General features: G+C 42.3%; 1 protein-coding gene across 2 annotated transcripts in view; it reads right to left on the reverse strand.

Moving 5' to 3' along the window:
* The window catches only part of LOC119186547 (cardioacceleratory peptide receptor-like), a 289051-nt gene that overhangs the window by 72109 nt on the left and 197892 nt on the right, over window positions 1-19050 (reverse strand). Inside the window, exon 1 of one of the 2 annotated variants that reach the window (XM_075869560.1) lies at window positions 18441-18849. The exons of the other annotated variant lie outside the window; for it this stretch is intronic. Coding sequence (XP_075725675.1) covers window positions 18441-18521 — 81 coding nt within the window. The 5' untranslated portion in view covers window positions 18522-18849. Of the gene's footprint in view, window positions 1-18440; window positions 18850-19050 lie in introns of those variants that run through there. 2 annotated transcript variants of the gene reach the window in all.

A 19050-nucleotide genomic window follows, 5' to 3' on the forward strand; every position in this document is an offset into this window, starting at 1 on the left:
CCAGCGAGCCGATTCTTATTGCACTGACATCGTCGGTCGGCTTACCGGCGCTTCATCTTCCCCAAATGCCAGGCTCCGGAAACAACTTCGACTATTCAAGTTGGAGGACGATGTGCTACATCTATACATTTTCCACCCGGAAGACCACCGGTGGGTTCCCGTCGTACCACGCACACTACGCACTGAAGTTCTGCGCGCTTCCCACGACGACCTCACGTCAGGACACTTGGGTTACTACAGAACATACGAGCGCATCTGCAGTCGATTCTTCTGGCCAGGTCTTTCAACGACCGTAGCTAAATACATCGCCTCGTGCGCACTTTGCCAACACCGCAAGCGGCCCACTACTGCTCCAGTCGGGACCCTACAACCACTTTCTTGTCCATCAGAGCCGTTCTCTGTCGTCGGAATCGACCTCTTCGGGCCCCTCCCAACTACATCAGACAGCAAGAGATGGATCGTAACCGTCGTTGATCACTTGACCCGGTACGCTGAGACGGCCTCGATCATTTCAGGAACTGCTTCGTAAGTAGCATCTTTCTTCTTGCATGCTATATACCTACGTCACGGAGCCCCTCGTGTTCTTTTGAGCGACCGGGGCAAGGCATTTCTTTTAAGCACGCTCAGTGAAGTTCTTCAAGCATCAAAAACAGTTCATAAAAACAACATCTACCTATCACCTGCAAACAAATGGCTTAACGGAAAGATTTCATTGCACGCTGTGTGACATGCTGTCCATGTATATTCGACCGGACCATCGAGATTGGGATGCCATACTTCCCTTTGTCACGTATGCATATATTACGTCAGTTCAATGAACCACAGGCTATTCCCCATTTTTCCTAGTATACGGATGCCAACCGACATCACCACTCGACGTTTCATTCTTTTTTGGCCCCGTCAACTCTTCACCATTTGTTTGCGACCACTTTCTGTCCCGTGTTTCTCGCTGCTGCCGTCTTGATCATGTAAACACCGAGGCTAGCCAAGAAGATTGCAAACATCGTTACGATGCCACTCAGCGTGTCGTTCTCTACCGCCCTGGCGACGATGTACTTCAATGGACTCCTGCGCGAACGCCTGGCTTATGCAAGAAGCTTGAGTCACGCTATCTTGGCCCCTACAAAGTTATCGAACAGACCTCACCGGTGAACTACCTTGTCACACCTGTTCATGTCCCCACTGACCAACGCTGCCACGGGACAGAGATTGTGCACGTTTCGCGTCTAAATCCCTATCGTATGCGTTCCCCAGCGTAATTCGCGGCCAGGCTGGCCGCTTCCGTCGACAGGGGAAATTAGTGTAAGAATTCATTGGATGTCATCCTCATCTGTCAATAACCATCATCAGTCTTCGCCCGTTCCTCTTCATGATCGGAGTCATTTTGCTGTTGCTTGAATAAAGCGTCAGCTGAACCCGTGGTATTTCAATATATATATATATATATATATATATATATATAGTGTATACTTTGGGGCTCGTTAATCGTGTTTACACAATATTAATGAGATCTAACAGACAATAATGCCAAGGATTGTATATGGGAAGTTATTAGGCCAATTGTAATGCAAATGAGAAGAAAGATAAGTGGGTGAAAAGGTATCTTGCCGTGGGCAGGATCCAAACCTGCGACCTTTGAATAACGCGTTCGGTGCTCTACCACTGAGCTACCACGACAGCTATCCCCCCAGCCACTTTATTGGTTATCTATGTCAGTTTAAAAGTGGGAATGTCAGTCACCGCCACTAGTAGCCATGGCGGCGAGTGTGGCACACTCTTTATGAGCCTGTTTGGCGTCACGTAGAACGTGAACTTATAACTAACTGGCAGCTGACTGATAGTCCCTCGTATACAACCTAAAGGCACCAAGTCTGCCAGTACGAGACCCTCGTTAATGAATAAGGGAAACAAGTGTATACTTAAGGGCTCGTTATTCGTGTTTACACAATATTAATGAGATCTAACAGACAATAATGCCAAGGAAGGTGTAGGGGAAGTTATTAGGCCAATTGTAATGTAAATAAAAAGAAAGATAAGTGAATGAAAAGATAACTTGCCGTGGGCAGGATACGATATATATATATATATATATATATATATATATATATATATATATATATATATATATATATATATTCATTTGAAAAAGGTGGCGGTCATGTACCATCATTGCACTCGAAACATCATATATACATTTACTGTATCAATTCTTGACTCAGTTTCAATTCATGTTGTTGCTTTGAACAACTATTCCTTTTTGCTGCTGTTATCTCATCGGTGAAGCTAACTAATCACTGCTTATGCTTTGCGCATGACTGTCATAGTCATTTATGATTCATAGGTCGAAGAGCTGGTGTTTTTTTTTTGCTTATGAGTTGCTTGAGTGATCAATAGAACTCGGCACTACACTGTCAAGGAAAAGAATACAAAATGTGACTTTAAGATGCTTATCATATTTTCGTGCCCCTCAATGTGTATACGAAGCATCACAGCTGTTCACCATCATGCCACAATATCACATATATCTCAGTCATGCGCGTAGAAAGCGTATCTAATGCTAGCCTATAGGGACGGTAAACAGGAAAGGCACACGGACAAAGGAGATCCCGTTGCTGTACTGTGAAAGCGGCTGTCACACACCCCATTCAGCCCGCATTCGATACCCTCGATCCGTGTCAGCTTGTACGTAGCTGGCGCTGCTCACTTAGCCTCCTAAGTCGTTGCACTCTTATGTGTATGAGTCGCGCTTATTCCTGCACGCGTTGCTGCGTAGCATCCAAGCGCTCTCGCAAGGGATAGACTTCCGAAAACATCGCGGAGACTCTAATGGCAGTGATGGACACCGCCACTGAATACGTTCGCGGATACTTCCTGATGAAAGCAGCGACATATACATCACTAAAGCGGTCGACCTTAAACAATGCGACACTGTGTTCCCTGGCGCCGTGTTTGCGATGGAAAGAGGTGACTGCCTGCTTTGGAAATGCGGACACGTCCAAGGTCACATGCGCTCGTATGCAATGAAACCAGTTTGTTTCATGTACCGTGCATTGCAGGTCGCATGATACCGAAACTTTTCCAACTGTCTGTCCGGATGAGGGTTGCCATCTCGGAGTATTTTCTGCTTGATTTCATGTGTTAATAATACTTAGCGGCAACAACGACAAGAATACGAGGGCCCGCGAAGAAAAGATTAAAGGAACGTCGTGGTAAAGAGTAGCTGATGAAGTTAGGTAACTCACGCTGTCATCTACACATATGCCTAAGACGTCATGAACGCAAATGCCATCTTATTCATCGTGTTTGTAGTCAATGTATTTATCCTTCCGCGCCACACTCTGAAAGCCGTCTGTGCCTAAAGAGGCTTTGCAGCATACATGATTAGAGGCGTTGCAAGCTTTCTCGACATCATCCAGTTTCGCAATACCTCCGTAATGGGCCTCACCCTTGAATGATTGGCGATGACGCCATTATGTGACGTAACATACTGATCATTTTATGCATCACTCGGGCTCAGGTTGACGCGATGAGTCGCTGTCGGGAAAATTTTCACGTTTGGTGAAGCGTATTAGGCTCCCTACCTAATGAATCTTTCTGTTTTTGTGTTCTCCCTGTGCTTCACTTGAACGAAAATTATTTCGCCTTTTACGCAACTGACAATTGAGCCCCTTTTTTAACAGCCGTGAATTTAACACCGACTATCAGCAGACTATTGACTACATTCCACGTCGTTATGAACCTCTAGAGGCTCTTCTTTTGTTTTGTCCTAATGTATCAATTGTGTTTGGATACCGTGCTTTCTCATTAGGTGCCACTGACACCAAATTCTATGCCATCATGCAAGACCTTTATTAGGAAATGTTGAAAAGACTGGCCATACCATATAAGGTAATAGCGCGATCGGAGAGTGTACCAGATCAGGTCTTGTGATTGTCCCGTTATTTTCACATAGCTAGGCATTGCTAGAGCTATGTTTGCGTACTCTGCTGCACTGCCTAGTTTTATCAATCGAAGCGCGTGTTTGGCGAATAGGTTATTACTATATATAGCGACTACAGGCGAAGCATGTTCACCAGCAAACTGAGGAGCGCACTTTAGGAAGACGGCTAGGCCAGTAAAACGTTTTTAGAAAAAAAACATTCTGAGCCATACAACCGAAGCACGGTGGGATATTCTTGTGTTTTACGCCTTATTTCAAGTGTACGTTAGAAGTCATTTCACTACTCCTCGACCACCACACCTAATATTGGACCGGCAGGGCAGATGCTGCTTAAATATAAGTCGGTGCTCAGTACATTGATGAGGAAATGCTGACCGGTGTTCCACTTCAAGCCCATAAAATAATGCTTCCATTCCTGTAGGAATGTTCTCAGTCTTCATGGCTGACCTCCAGTTCAGTGAATATTGATAGACCAGCCAGTTTCTTCTACCAACACACCGCCTGGAATGCTGACTCGCAGCGGGTCGAATTCATCTCCCACGAAGTATTTCGCTCCAAAGAACGAATATACCCAGTTTACGAGTAAGGTATCCATGCTGAGAAGGACGTCCGCTTAGGAATATTTACATACGTTATATTAAATCCAGTTAAGTAATGTGAATACACTGTATCGAGCAATCAGTACTGCTTTTATGGCGACACTCCGCTTAAGTATCACTTGTGCATCTAGACCCTACAGAACAAACTCTTCGTGCCTTTTCTGATGTTATGATGAAAGTTGAAACGTAATAGGTAACCTAAATTTAATTCACCAGAAGTACGTCTTTGGGCCATCGCGCCACCCCTAGTCACCTGTCGCATAATTTTAGGTAGTGGAAAATGGTACTTTGTAACGTTTTTTGATCTACTATTCACCTATAGTGTGTTGATTTAAATGAAAACATAATTTCATATCTAACAAAATTACTGTAAAAAGGAAATGAATTTCATTATTCATTACTGTTCTCAACAATACCGGAATGCAGAAGGCTGAAGCGTTCGCGTGCAAAACTGGCTGACCGAAACTGGCTTTCGCACGAGCGACTCCCGATATTTGAAACTTCAATGGTTAAAACGCACAACCACCATGATTGAAAATGTATGTCGTGGCAACAATTTTGGTTTTTCTCTCAGTAGAAGGGGATAAAAAAAGGTCGACAGTTCAGAGCAGTCTTATTGCTTGAAACATCTACTAAGCTGTTGCAAAAGCAAAATGACCGGGATGAATACTGAAGTCCGCCCTGAGTTTTAATGGAAAGCATAAGGCGTAACTAAGCCGAACACGAGAAGTGACATGGGCGAATGCCTTCAGGCAAGTTACTAGACCTTAATCTTGTGTTCATCTCGGTTGCGCCTTGTTTCTTTGGTTCTACTTGAAACTATTCTTCTTGAATACCTCAATGAGTTCCTAGTCACACTTCAAAAGGAGCCATCTCCTCTCAAGTGCTAATGAACGCTATGATAAATCTTCAACGCAAACAAACTACGCACAGCCACTTGTGACAGACTGAGCGACTTTTTGTTGGGCCGTATAAGATCAAGCCTGTCGGAATCAATCCTTGTTAGGTATCACAAAACGCATCGTTGGCATGGAAGATGTTATGTTCTACCAAGTATATGCTATACCAAAGTTTGAACACGTAGATATTTATGAAAGTGGTGTCAAAAAACAGAATTCTCAGAGACGTGAGAAAACTGCACGAAACCTTGTGGTTGAAAAAACATGGTGCAATGAATGGCATGACTTGGTGCACTCAAGAAGAATATTTTTCAGAATATAATCTGAAAGAATATATTTTGAAGATTGTACTTGAAAGAATAACGCGACGAATATATTCAAGAAGAATATTTTTTCATGAGCATCATCATATATAAATTTGAATCATTTATTGAGAACTCCGAACAGGGTGACTAGTTTTATAACAGTTAGTACAATATTCTTGGGCCTCTAAACAAGAAAACGCTATGGTCGTGTTTTAAAGTCATCGACACCGGCATTTACAGGCATGAATTGCACATATTTTAATTTAGGAAGTCAATGTGAACAGCTGTTTTAGTCGTGAGAGATGAGGAGAGTTCTCAAGAGGAGCGAGATGTGGCCTGTTATTAGGCACCTTATGTCATATCGCGTCTCGTACACAAGTTGTTTTCTTGTCAAGCTAAATTATTTGACTGTACACTATACGCAACAGTCATCTGTTCAAGCCGCATTCAGCATGTTCACTATTGTGCTTTTAGTTTTTGCCATCACCCTCGATATTTTCATCCACTGCGGTGGTCTTCCAGTTATATGCGGTTAACAGCTATACTGACCCAACGATAGCACGTTCGATACCGACCACGGCATGCGTATTTTGATTCAGGTGAAATGCTGAAATTCCGTATACTGCGCATTGTCACCTTTATATTAAAGAACACCAGGGAATATTTGCTACCATAGCCCTAGACAACGGCATTCATCATAATGGTATTGTGCATTTTGTGCGTTTAAGAGCAGGTACTATGCACCTGAAGTGTTTAGCAACTTGCTGGTAGTTTCTCAGTAACGATACTATTGTTCCTGTGTTACCCTGGAGAGATTCTGTTGGCATTTTGGGTCAATGCAAAATGAGAAGTGCATGGCGATTTTAGAATTCAATAATTAGATGGTGGTTTCCACACAGTCGAAGCATAATGAGAATATTTATTTCTCTACCATGTGAATAATCACTGCGATGAACTAAGGTATGTGCATCCAATGCAGCAGCAATTTATTTCCTATCATCTGTGTCAATGCGCACATTCAAAGAGGAAGTCTCAAATGGACGATGCTATGGTTCCAAGTTTGTGCCAATGATGTCTAGAAGTGTCATAGAGTATGCACGGCAGCTGTAGCGCAACATCAGAAACTTTTTAAGCAGCAGCAAAGTTTTGTAAGGCGGTCACGTCGTCGCCCGCGAGCTGGTATTCATCTCGAAGGTCACAAAATTGAGGCACTCGCGAAAATGTCACCTACATAACGCTATTTGTTGGTGTCATTTTGCCACCTTAAATTGCTATGCTCAAGAGCTTTTCATCCTGTGCACTTCCCGAAATTACTTCTGGCGTTCAGACGTGATGTACATACGGAATCCAGAAAAGTGCGTAAACTACAAACGTCAAGCATATCCTGGACGCTCAACGTATTTGGTTGGCGTTAGCGATACAAGTAGCACTTGTCGTGTGAACACCAAATTTTGAATTTATGGAAGAGCAGTGGCGCATACGACCGAATTTAGTTTAGAAGAGAGCACATGTGGCTACAGGAAGAAGCCCCGTTTATTGAAAAAAAACTGTGAGAAACATGAAGGCACTTTAAATGAGCAGCGCTCATTTTTTTATATCTTGCACAAGTTAAGCAGAGTATTCCCACGCGAACTTAGTGGCTCTCACTGTTCAGTGATTGATTTGCTTCGTCTCTGAAAGACTTTCCTTCTGCATCCTATTGTATCACTTTCTGCTGTCTGTCCTCTGCACATCATCCCACTATGCTACGCATACTCGAGGAGGAGCTTTATCGTTTACCTAATACCACATCCCCGTGCTTACATATTTTTTGCGGGTATATATGTGAATCCATGGGACTGTTTACTCAGTTTCCACTCACTCTAGCAACTATATCAAACAATAGCCTTCTTTTTCTTTCTATCGTATATTTTGTTTTGATATTTTGTTCTTTTGTACGATTTCTTTTACAAGGCATTGTATTCGTAAGCTGATTCCTAAAGGTATTGGGGAAATGACATCCCTCAACTGCACTTATGCTCTTAAGTTTCTCGAATGCATTCAACCAATAACCATATCACAACCCGCTACTCATCGACGTTGGAAGTTTGCTAATCAGAAACGAACTGAGGTGGAATATATTTTTCACCCACAGAAAAATATTCAGGCCAAAGCTTTTATATAAAACCTGACGCCGGTAATAAGGTAACTGATGAAAACATATGTTTGAACAACCTCATTAGCAGCCTAGAGGATGTGACATTTGAGAAAATGTGACTTTACCTCGAATAAATAAGGTTTTTAGGCTTTAATCAATTTCACAAATAATAGAGGAATAGAATATTCTTCCTGATGCTCGTCGTCGTGTGCGGCCGAACAAGTGGCCATTGCTTTGGCGCTTCTGGATGACAAACATAAATATATATTCAGCAAGTCCATGGCAGCTATCCGTGCCTTCAGCGTTGGCGCCGTCTGTAAAGAAGGCTATCTCCTGCTGGAGGGCAAAGGTATCGCCACGCACACCACTCTCACGTGGTTCTCCGCTCACATGGGATCCATCAGGCGAGACCCCACAAACGTGAACGAGCAGGCTCACACCCAGGCGCGAAGTCTCGCTTTCCGAAACCACGGAGAACTCCCCCGCCAGCCCACAGCTTTGAAGAACATAGATCAACTGACCACTTATATTTAAACTACCCAGCACTTTTATCTCAACAGCAGAAACTTTCCCCTTGCTAACAATGGGTTAAATGAAGCGCAGGCTTTGACTTTCAGACTATATTCTAGATGGGTTCGTATCCCAGCCCAGCTTTATTGCATAAAATTCATCCCAACACTTATCCTAATAGTTCTTGCAGGCATTGCAACGAATTCCCTAGCAATACATCACATGCTCTGGCATTGACCCTCGTTGAGGGGCACGGACCAATCAAACGAAGAAAATTTGTTATCCGCTATCAAGAGCACCGATGTTGGGGATCAACTGTGGGCTGTCCAGAAGGCCTATGATGCGGCTGTCGGGCTTGGCCAGACTGTCTAAACGTGGGAGCGGCACACTGGGCGTTAAGTCGTGCACCTCAGGACTTTAACTAAAATTTTGAATTCATTCATCTATCCAGAAGAAATGGTATCTGTGCCGAAGTTCACTTCTGCCATAAAACCTTTTCATGGATTCATATAAATATTACTTCGAATGACTTTATGAAGGGATGGCTTACGCATTTTTATTATGTTACATCTTCTACCAGAATATCTGTATATGCTAGGTTTTTTTTTTGGTTTTTTTGGATAGCTGAGTTGTGACATTTCTCTACATTTCTGTATATGTGTTATTGAGCACCTATGATAATGTCCAGGCCAGGGGCTTAGGGTATGTGCAATCAGTAGGTAAGTTAAATACTCTGCAAAGACAAAAACGAAAATTGATGGAAGGAATCAGCGAAGGTGTGCGGAAACTAAAAATGTTTTTACTTGAAAAAAAGGTTTAACGCCAAAGCATGCACAGTAGAGATAACTAAACAAATTTTTGGCACTGAACCGAATAAATACGTGCTCTAACTCAAATACGAAACCTTGATTCGACTCTATGTGAAATATAGAGTTGGTTTTAGAAGCCGAGAATTTTTTTTTCATTTTTCTTTTTTATGTGTTAAGTATTAAACGAATCCTAGCGTTCTGTTTGGTTTGTTCAGTTTTGTTGCGCACTGAAATAGTTTTCATGCATATTTCATTATTTTTATTTATGCTTTCTTGTTATTGTAATGTGCATTTTTCTTTACTTTTTCCGCCTTCAAATCACTTTTACTGTGACAAGAAATTCTTTGCCACCATCATTTTCTAGAGAATACGATTGCAAGAGTACTAAAAAAACTATGATACCTAGCAGGTGTTTTTGTTCGTTTGTCTTATTCTTTATTCCAAGGCTTCAAAGAAAGTGCTGAAACGATCGGAAGCAGTATTCTTGTCAATAGTAACAGAAAAAAAGCGTGCAGCTGCATATTCGTCGTCTGTAGACGTGCAGATCGTTTTCAAATACGCACGACAGAATGAGTGACAGGGCAAGATAACCGATTCCACATAAGCACGAGACTACGGCGTCAGTGAGGCTTCCAGTGGATGAGTTCTCGGGCCAAGTTTTCAAGTTGAACACCGGAGAGTGTTGCTTACCACGAGGAGACTGTATGCGTCACCGAACATACAGACAGATGCGTCAAACTGTCCACCAGGCTGAAGAATACCTACGCATTTTCTCTATGGCATGATCCATTTCAGAATATTAGCATCCAGGCAGTTTATGTGGGCACTATAGATTGTATATGGTCTTGAAAATGCGGCAGTGGTTTATCGACAGTAGTATTCTGAAAGCACTGAAGGTTGCACATTGCACTCTCACGTTGAATACCTATCGACTCTAGGTGGCTATATATATATATATATATATATATATATATATATATATATATATATATATATATATTGTGTGCATTTAGTATACCAATCCTCTTCATCTGTCCATTATCATCATTTTCATTTGTGGCTCATGCATCCTCAACGTTGTCACGTAGCATCATCATCTTGGTTTGTTCATCTCAGCTGTCGGCTGCCGGTTCCTCGGGCCTAATAAAGGTCTTCTAAACCAAGACTTCATACGTATAAACACTGAAGTGCTCGTATAAACACTGAAGCCCGACAGCAAGACAGAAAGCTGGTTTATGATGAATCGCAACGTGCTGTATCCTTTCAACCTGGAGACGAAGTGCTCCTTTTGACGCCCATTCACGCACCTGGTTTGAGCGACAAATTCCGGCCACTCTTTATCGGGCCGTACACAGTTTTTGAAGAAACTTCACCAGTGAATTATCGCGTGACGCTACTTGCAGCCCCAGCAGATCGCCATTATCGAACTACTGAGGTCGGCCATGTCTCCCGCAAATATATATATGTATATATATATATATATATATATATATATATATATATATATATATATATATATAATATATATATATATATATATATATATAAACACAAAAGAAGCATTCTCAAGGAATCTGAAAAACAGGTCTGCAAAACGAAATAGATTAGTCAACTACATTGCGGCCGATCGACCAGCGTTTGTCAGAGTGCGTATGGTTAGAGTGTGCCATCAATTTATCGGCGAAGCTCCTCTTAGCCTAACTTTGTCATGTGTCGCGCGTAACCGAGAGAAGAAGAGATAAGAAAGAGAAAAGGCAGAATCTCCCGACCAGTATAATAGACGGCGCTGTCTCATAGAAGTACATAGAAACTGCAGTTGAGTGAGGATATTCCAGATGGCGCTGTACCACTACCCTCCGATTGGCTGCTTTGTGAGCTGTGCCTAGGTACGGGGAGGACGAGTGCCTCTCTCAGTCTGCTGGATAGTTTCCATACGTGTTGGATCATTGAAGGGGCGTGGACGAAGAAGAGAGGCGGGTGCATTGAAGACACTTGTGCTCGGCTTTCTTGGCTCGTGCCTCGTCGGTGTTACCCCCGTGCCGTCTGAATTCTCGAACACGATGGGACACATGAATGCATGCACAGACTGACGGACACACGGACGGATGGACGAACAAACACCTTCACCCCACTCATCATCATTTACTCCATGGATATGCTGTGAATTTTCAGCCACTTGAACAGTATAGCAATTTATGTAGGGCAGAAAACTGAAACTGAAAAGCTTCCGCATAAAATTATATATATATATATATATATATATATATATATATATATATATATATATATATATATATATATATATATATATACGTGCGTCGAAAGCCCATTCGCAAGAAAATTATTAGTACCATAGTACGTTTTGGACATTACCTTGTGCGAAATGCAAGTACGAAAACTCACACGATGTTCTAAAGCCATCTTTGTGAACCTCTACATTGATGCGTAAATGGGTAGTTTAGTACTCTTCTACACGGAATTTGGATTTCCCATAGTTGCTGCCGTTCATCTACTAGGCTCAACTTGTTGCACTGGGCATCCTTCCCACCGATTCAGAATTACCCATGCTTTACTTCCCCTCAAGATTCGCTTTCGATGCTGGGCTAGAATGTTTGAACGACAGATACGCAGGGTTTATCCCCGAACTTGAACAACTCGGATGGTGATATAAAGAACATTCATGCCTTTTATTTGTCTTTTTCTTCTTTCATTGCATACCTTGTGGCAAAGGTACAGGCTGCTTAAGCACCTCGGTTGACCCGCATGCCACTGGGCTATTATGTAGGATGACTTTTGATAAATTAGGCCTGATAAATTAGGCCTGAAAAAAAGTCCCTCAATAATACACAGAATTGTAACATTTAGTGAAACTTTTCTGGGGTGCAGCATATTCAAACACACTGATAGAGAGATATTGTAGACAAGATGACACACATAGACAAATAGTAGACACATAGCAGTAGATACACGTCATACCTACTATTTGTCTGTGTGCTTCATAGCAATTTAACCTAAAAATTTTGACTAAGTTCCTCATTCCCAAATAAAGAGAGCAAGCACGTACGTTCATCACAGGTCCTTACGGTTGTTTACCCTACACTGCGCAGTATACATTAGGAATAGAAAGATCAGCAGCGCAGAGGTGGCAAGAAAAAAAGGAAATAAAGAGAGACGGACAGCAATTAATTCACTGACGCGTGTGGAAGTGCACTACAGATCAGAGGCGCTCGCAGAAGCTCGTCGTCCTTAAAGAACCACATCAGTGCTTTCAACCCGTTATGAGTCAACGAGATCTGTGAACTATTCAAAAAATTGAAGCGCTAATATAGCCACGAAAATACGGCCACAGTGCGAATGCTTCCAAACGAAAAAGCTATCGAGATCGTATTTATCGCTAGATAAAAAAATTGAAGCTGCAGTTACTAATGCAAAAGAGAGAGCGCAAGAAACATCTTGTGCCCCTTCTTATTCCTGCACTATTGACGCGTAAATGTTTTTATATATGAATCGTTACCGGGTACCTCCCATTTCATTTTAATATGCTTCGCCTGCACTGTCCTCGTCGCTTGGCGTAATGAAAGCAAAACCTCGCCTTGCATAGCGATCTCAGCTAGCTTTTTCTTTCTAGGGCTCATTGAGCGCTGCAGGGGCGTCAGCCCATTGACTGACAATCTTTTTTTTTCTCTTTCTTTTCTCCTTTCTCTCTCTATCATATGTATGCCCCCCTTCCCATTCCCCCAGCGTAGGCAGCACCTGGTTAACCTCTCTGCCTTCTCTTTTGTTGTTTGTCTCTTGGTGATGATAAGTAAGCATGCAATCGCGCCAAGAAGTTTTTATTGTCTTGTTCTTCGAGTGCCCTGATAATAAGTGGTAATCACATTAGGGGCTCGTGTAGTCGTACGCTCATGGTTGCAATCAGTCTGTATTGTGCGAAAATGTTGCGTGAAATGCGCATCACAGACTGGTTGTACTTGGTACAATGCACTTAGAACGTATGCACAGCATGCCGGTTGAATACATTGTAACAACGTCCTCAAATTCAACGTAAGCGTACGTTTCATACGAAAAGGTTAGCCTTGCTGTGAATAGCCACTAAATAAGTCCTTCAAAAGCGCACGGCTTCACTAATTCCAGGCACTGAGTGCAAAAAATGGGGCATTTAGGAGTAAAAGACAGGATTCTAAAAGGAAGCAATTGGGCTAATGAGTGCAAAAAGGTTACACGAGAAAAGAACAATAAACGATTGTGGTAATTACGTAGCGACAGCAAGGCCGACGTCCAGTTACTTGGATGTACTTGTAAACGTCTTTACACATCCACTAAGCGCGCCCACACTGGACTGAATAATGACCTGAAATTGACCATTTCACGGCAAGATAGTTTGATGAAAAATTAGGCAGATTACTTGAACTTCATTCGCCTTTCCAGCAGCTGATGCTCAACCTTCTGCATAAATATCATAAGCAACGTGCTGACTGTAAGAAAGTAAATTAAAAAAGCGATGCTGCAAGCACTGGGTATGTACGACATATACGGTGTTTCTCAAGATCATAGGTCCTAAACAATGAGCCCGCGTAAGATTCATCATCGGGCCATGTCGCACATGGACGTTTTTTCGTGGCATTGCATTTCGCAATAAATATATTCATGACCTACATTGCTGCTCTCAACAGCACCTCATTTATGACGTACCCTAACTGTTCACCACGTGTCAAACCTAAACAGGGATAAACTACAATCTCCACATTTCAGAATAGGTGGCCGGTTCTGAAATGTTCAGTCGTTATTGATGTCCATATTAACACGTTTATCAAAAGCTGACGGCAAATCTGCCGCCGAAATAACCCACATACCAGATCTCGAAAATAGAAAATACAGCAACAGCCTTCGGTCAAATGACAACGTATATTTTCAATGTTCCACCTTTCTCTCTTTTACCTACTGGAAAACCAAACTTAAGGAATGCAGTCTGCATGCTGAGACCTCCGCCTAGCGGAGTTCTTGTCAGAAACAGAGACGTCCGCTAACCGGAGGTCTCTGTTTTTTACTGTTACAGCAGGAAATTTCCAGAGCGAACCTCATTCCAGCTGCTCGTGAGGAGTCGGTGAAATTACGTTTGCAACAATTCAACACACGCGCAGCGCGTAGCGTCTGCTATATTTAAATGATGAAATAAAGTCTTCAGATCGAAAAGGGCCCTCTTGGAGTGTCTACTGCTTTCCCTGGCCGAGGTAGTTTTATTCGAGTCTCCGATTTGACGTTGCTTCAACCATGCTTTCCGGGAAGCATTGTGGCTTGCCAGAGCCTTTTAATTCTTATTTATATCCTTTTTTTCAATATTTTTTCGTAATACTTTTGTTTTACTTATACACGATTCATCTAAAAGTTGCTAAAAGCATAAACTATAGTGCATTCATTTTCTTGCCCAGACGTCTGTTACACTACGTACGTCTGAGGTGGTAATTTCCTTTTCTTAAAACTTTACGAGAGGCCGTTAGAGGGAGGCGGCGGAGGCGGCAATGAGAGAGGCCAACTACGTAGTGTATGTGCATAAAGATTCTTCTGACAAGAAGGCTTTGCGTATGCTATTGCGCAATTCGACGAACTAGTTGCATTGTTCCTGAGGTAGTAAATGTTCTTTCCCAAAGCGCACTGGCTCTTTCTTACCCACGAAGAGATCTCCCGTACCTTTTTCTGCACAAAGTCATGTTCTTCACACATCAGGACTTATCGAACGGAGTGATACAAACTGTTTTTTTAGGAAGTATACACAGGCCTACATATCGTGATTATCAAGCCTGTCTCAAAGCAAGACAACATTTAGCACGCACCCGACTGATTTTCATGGCTAAATGTTTGCGATGATGGAAAGTGAGTGCGTCAAAAGAATGCTTGTAAAAAGACATAGCGGAAGCTTCGGGTGCCCACATTCATGATAATCAGCATGGTTATTGTCATCCAATGCATAGTTGAAGTGCACAACTGAGGCCTTTCTTTACACAGACCGTACTATCCGCCGCAACAAAATATATCAAGCATTTTGCGTATTCAAGCAATTACTTGTTTCTGTTTCTCTTGTGCCTGTTAGCATGTCATGTCTATTTATTGTGAGTACCTACTTTCTTGCCGAGCTCTCTGTGACTCTAAGGTTCAGGAAATACGTAGTTTCATCACAACCACATAAACATCCTTCCTCCTCCACTGTACATTTATTCTCTTGACCACTTATATGACGTGCGCTTGTAAGTACTGCAAACACTATCGGCATCTATCTATCTATCTATCTATCTATCTATCTATCTATCTATCTATCTATCTATCTATCTATCTATACGCCTACGTATGGTTGATATAGTGATCACCCCCATAACATGAGGTACACCAAAATATTACGTGATGGTGAGGTGCTTTGACAAACACGACTCGCTGGTCATGAGATGAATAATGTCACAATCTCATTGCGTACATCGTCAAACTTTTTCCAAAAAGCAGTGGCACATACCTGGGATTGGGTATGTGCTACTGGCATGTGGTTATGTGCCAGAGGTGATAGACATTTTCTATCTACCCAGGAATAGCGAGCACGCACATGACTAAATTTATCACTTGAGCGTTAAGAAGTTACCATAGGCAGCGTTGACTGGACGAACGCAAACAAATAATGACAGTGTGCTAACAGAAAATCAACCCTGCCATTCTGCGTGGAAATGAAGTATTCTAACACGGAGCCATCTAAGTCCTCATATATACTTTCAAAGAGACAATACTAATCGTGCAACATAAGTTGTGGTTGCAATAGTGGCTATTGTATTTTATAAACATTACATATGTGCTTATATATTACAGCCATCCTGCCGTGTTGACGTAAATTTGTAGTTGGGCGCCATCCACTGGAGCTGATTTCTGTAGCAGTGTTGAGGGCTACCAACCTCGGTCGCACCAGCATGGACACCTGCACTTCATATCAGCTTACCACTTCAAATGCTTCTAATATCCATGTTGCTGGTGACATCGCTACAACAACTGTAAACAACTGGTTGTCGTATAAACCATATGCGGCTGTTTAACGTAGGTTTGCGCGTAGATCTGTACATATATTTAGCGCCTCTTCAAAATGTCTAGCCTGATAAGAAAAAAAAAATTGAAAACGTTCAAGTTCGATGCGCATCCATCGCATAGCATCGATTCCCAAAGTACGTGGGATTTGCGGAATTTTTATATGTGAACTCTCAGTCTTACTACTTTTACTTCTTTTCTAATGCACACTACTTTACTACACATAAAGTGCTACCGAAAGCAGTTCACTTTCAGTTTTTTTGTTTATATTCCTGCTGGCCTTTTCTACCTCACGCTAACTTCTCCGTCTTCGCTTTCTCTCTCTTCTCAACAGATTTTTTTGGATCCCTACATCCTCTCGGGCTCCTGTTCCTATCTTTCCGGAGAAGGTATGGAAATATATGTGAGAGAGACGCCTCTTCGATCTGGTCGCGATGTTCCTGGTAATATACTGTCTTTAGTATGTACTGCTGCTGTCTCGCTATCTCCTTGACGAAGTAGGGACCCGTGAACGGATGCATGGAGTCGAGACTTTTGCGCAAAAGAACCGCGTTTTCAGGTTCCACACCGGCTATATCTATTCGATGATGCTTGTGAATTTTTTTTTATTTTTTCGCGATATCCTTGTTTCTGTTCTTCCCCCAGAAATTTTTTTTTGTTCTATGAAGACGATGTTGTCAACTAACCCAATCTGTTCATAAGCTGGAAATTAGCTTAATTTCCTAAAAACGTCATCGTTGGGCCTGCATCTAAGTCCCACAGTTTAGGAGCGATTTGGATGTGCTACAGCGGCCTTCAAGTCTTATTTCCACTCACCGTTGAAGTCCGACTATAAACGCAGAATTATGTTCATGTCTCTAATCACCCTCTCTGCAATGGAATCAGCTTTACGGCGGCGTGGTGCTGGGAAATGCAAATTAATGCTTCGTTCTTGTGCTCTTCGTCGAAGCTTGACTTTGAAGAGCTCGTGCACTTTCGGCCATTTTAATTTTTACATCCTTGAGCAGATTCTGCTAGAGTAGTGACATAACTGAATTAGCATCTTCACAGCCGGTTTTCTAACATAGCGTGAGCCCTCAACCACGGCAACCAAATATACTTGCGTTCTTCGTACACCCTCTCTTTTCTTCTTTACTTCCGCAAAGTCGAGATTCAGTAAGAAACAGCGGAACACGACATAGACTTGATGACAAACTCGGTGTCGACAGTCATATCTTCTGCGTTGTCGACATACACTGCAGGTTAGCCAGTGTGTTTTTACCTTTTAATGTTTAATTTGAAACGCAACAAAGTATTGCTCTTATTGAACTCCGTGTTCTTGCCGTCTCGTATAGTTGTTCAGTTTTAGAGTTCTTTTGTTACGTTGCTTCTATTGAAAATTGGAATTAAACGCCGGTATCTGACGCAAGAAATAACCGGAACAGCAACGGCAACAGGTGTTTCTTAATTTTCCTACTTAAGGTGCACGCTAAGTTATAGACCGAAGCCGATAAAAAGATTTTTAAACTTCGTTGCATGTCAATGATTTCCTAACAACCGTTCAAAAAGTTTTATTTACCATAGTGCCTCCTTTGATTAAGGAAGGTAAGCGACGCAAGAAATCAGTGAAAGGCAATCTGTTCAAGATTCGTTTATTTGTAGTGAGTTTTATTCATTAGTTGCAGTGAGCCTATTTGTTTTCTTTGCGTATATTTTACCTATTAGTATAAATCTGTATATACGCAGGGCATTTTTTCTTAATTTGGAAAATCTATTTGAATAGATATGGATCTATAGCCGGAGCATAGAGAGACACCCAATTTTATCAAGTACCTTCGGCAAAAAAAAATGAATGTACCTATTACCTATGCATTGACACAATAGTTCTAAAAAATTATGAATATTCACTCTACTGTTTTTATACATCCTGTTTTAGGACCAGGCACCTTCGCATGATTTCTTTTGATCTATCTAAAGAAATTGAAGCATAAAAGGAAGTACAAATACCGTTAATAATAAAACTTATGGCTCCTTGTTTTTATTTTTTATTTTAATTCTGCACTACCAGTAAAGTCACGTTAGTACCGTTTCCCGATTGAAAATTGCCATTAATGCGCACCCCCCCCCCCAAAAAAAAAAGTTTATAAATTAGGTTAATTCATCCCATGCCTATGGAGCTGTTAGGCATGGGATTGCTTTTTCTTACCTGATAAAAGTCGAACGGTTCCAACTCGGTGACATTGACGGAACTCTCGTTCATATCCTTGAAATCCATGATACTGCCCATCCGACCAGATCTGGCTCCGGATATTTCACAGTTCAGTATTGCAAGCGTTCTTCGCAATGGGGTATGATAATGTCCGCGAGCTGTTTATAGCACAGTTAGTTTCCACGGAAGCAATAAACGAGACACTTTTTTCCACAACCCGGAATATAAATAAAACAGCATGAGAATTGAAAGTTTCTTGTTTCGAAGAGCCAATTAACTGCCGTAGTGACACGTGCTGGGGCTGCACATGATGACCTTGCCTCCTCGGGCAATCAGTGAACGTAGTCCGCATGCGGCGATACCCGGGCTCACAGCAGACGCCGGTACAAGACGTCAGGCGCGCACGCAGGCCCGTCCGAGGTGAAGTAACAGGCGCGCTCCGAGATTCCAGCGTAGCCGCCGACCTCCGATTTTTCCCCACCTTCTCGCGTTCTTACTCTCACCCATCCCACTTTCTTCCTTTTCTCCGTCTTTCGATTCCCCGGCCTGCAGCCCGAACCGCATGGTGCTGCCATCCTGCGGTGATGGCACGGGAAGCTGACCGGGA

The sequence above is a fragment of the Rhipicephalus microplus genome, chromosome 7 (assembly GCF_043290135.1).
Source record: "Rhipicephalus microplus isolate Deutch F79 chromosome 7, USDA_Rmic, whole genome shotgun sequence".
Classification (NCBI taxonomy): Eukaryota; Metazoa; Arthropoda; class Arachnida; order Ixodida; family Ixodidae; genus Rhipicephalus; species Rhipicephalus microplus.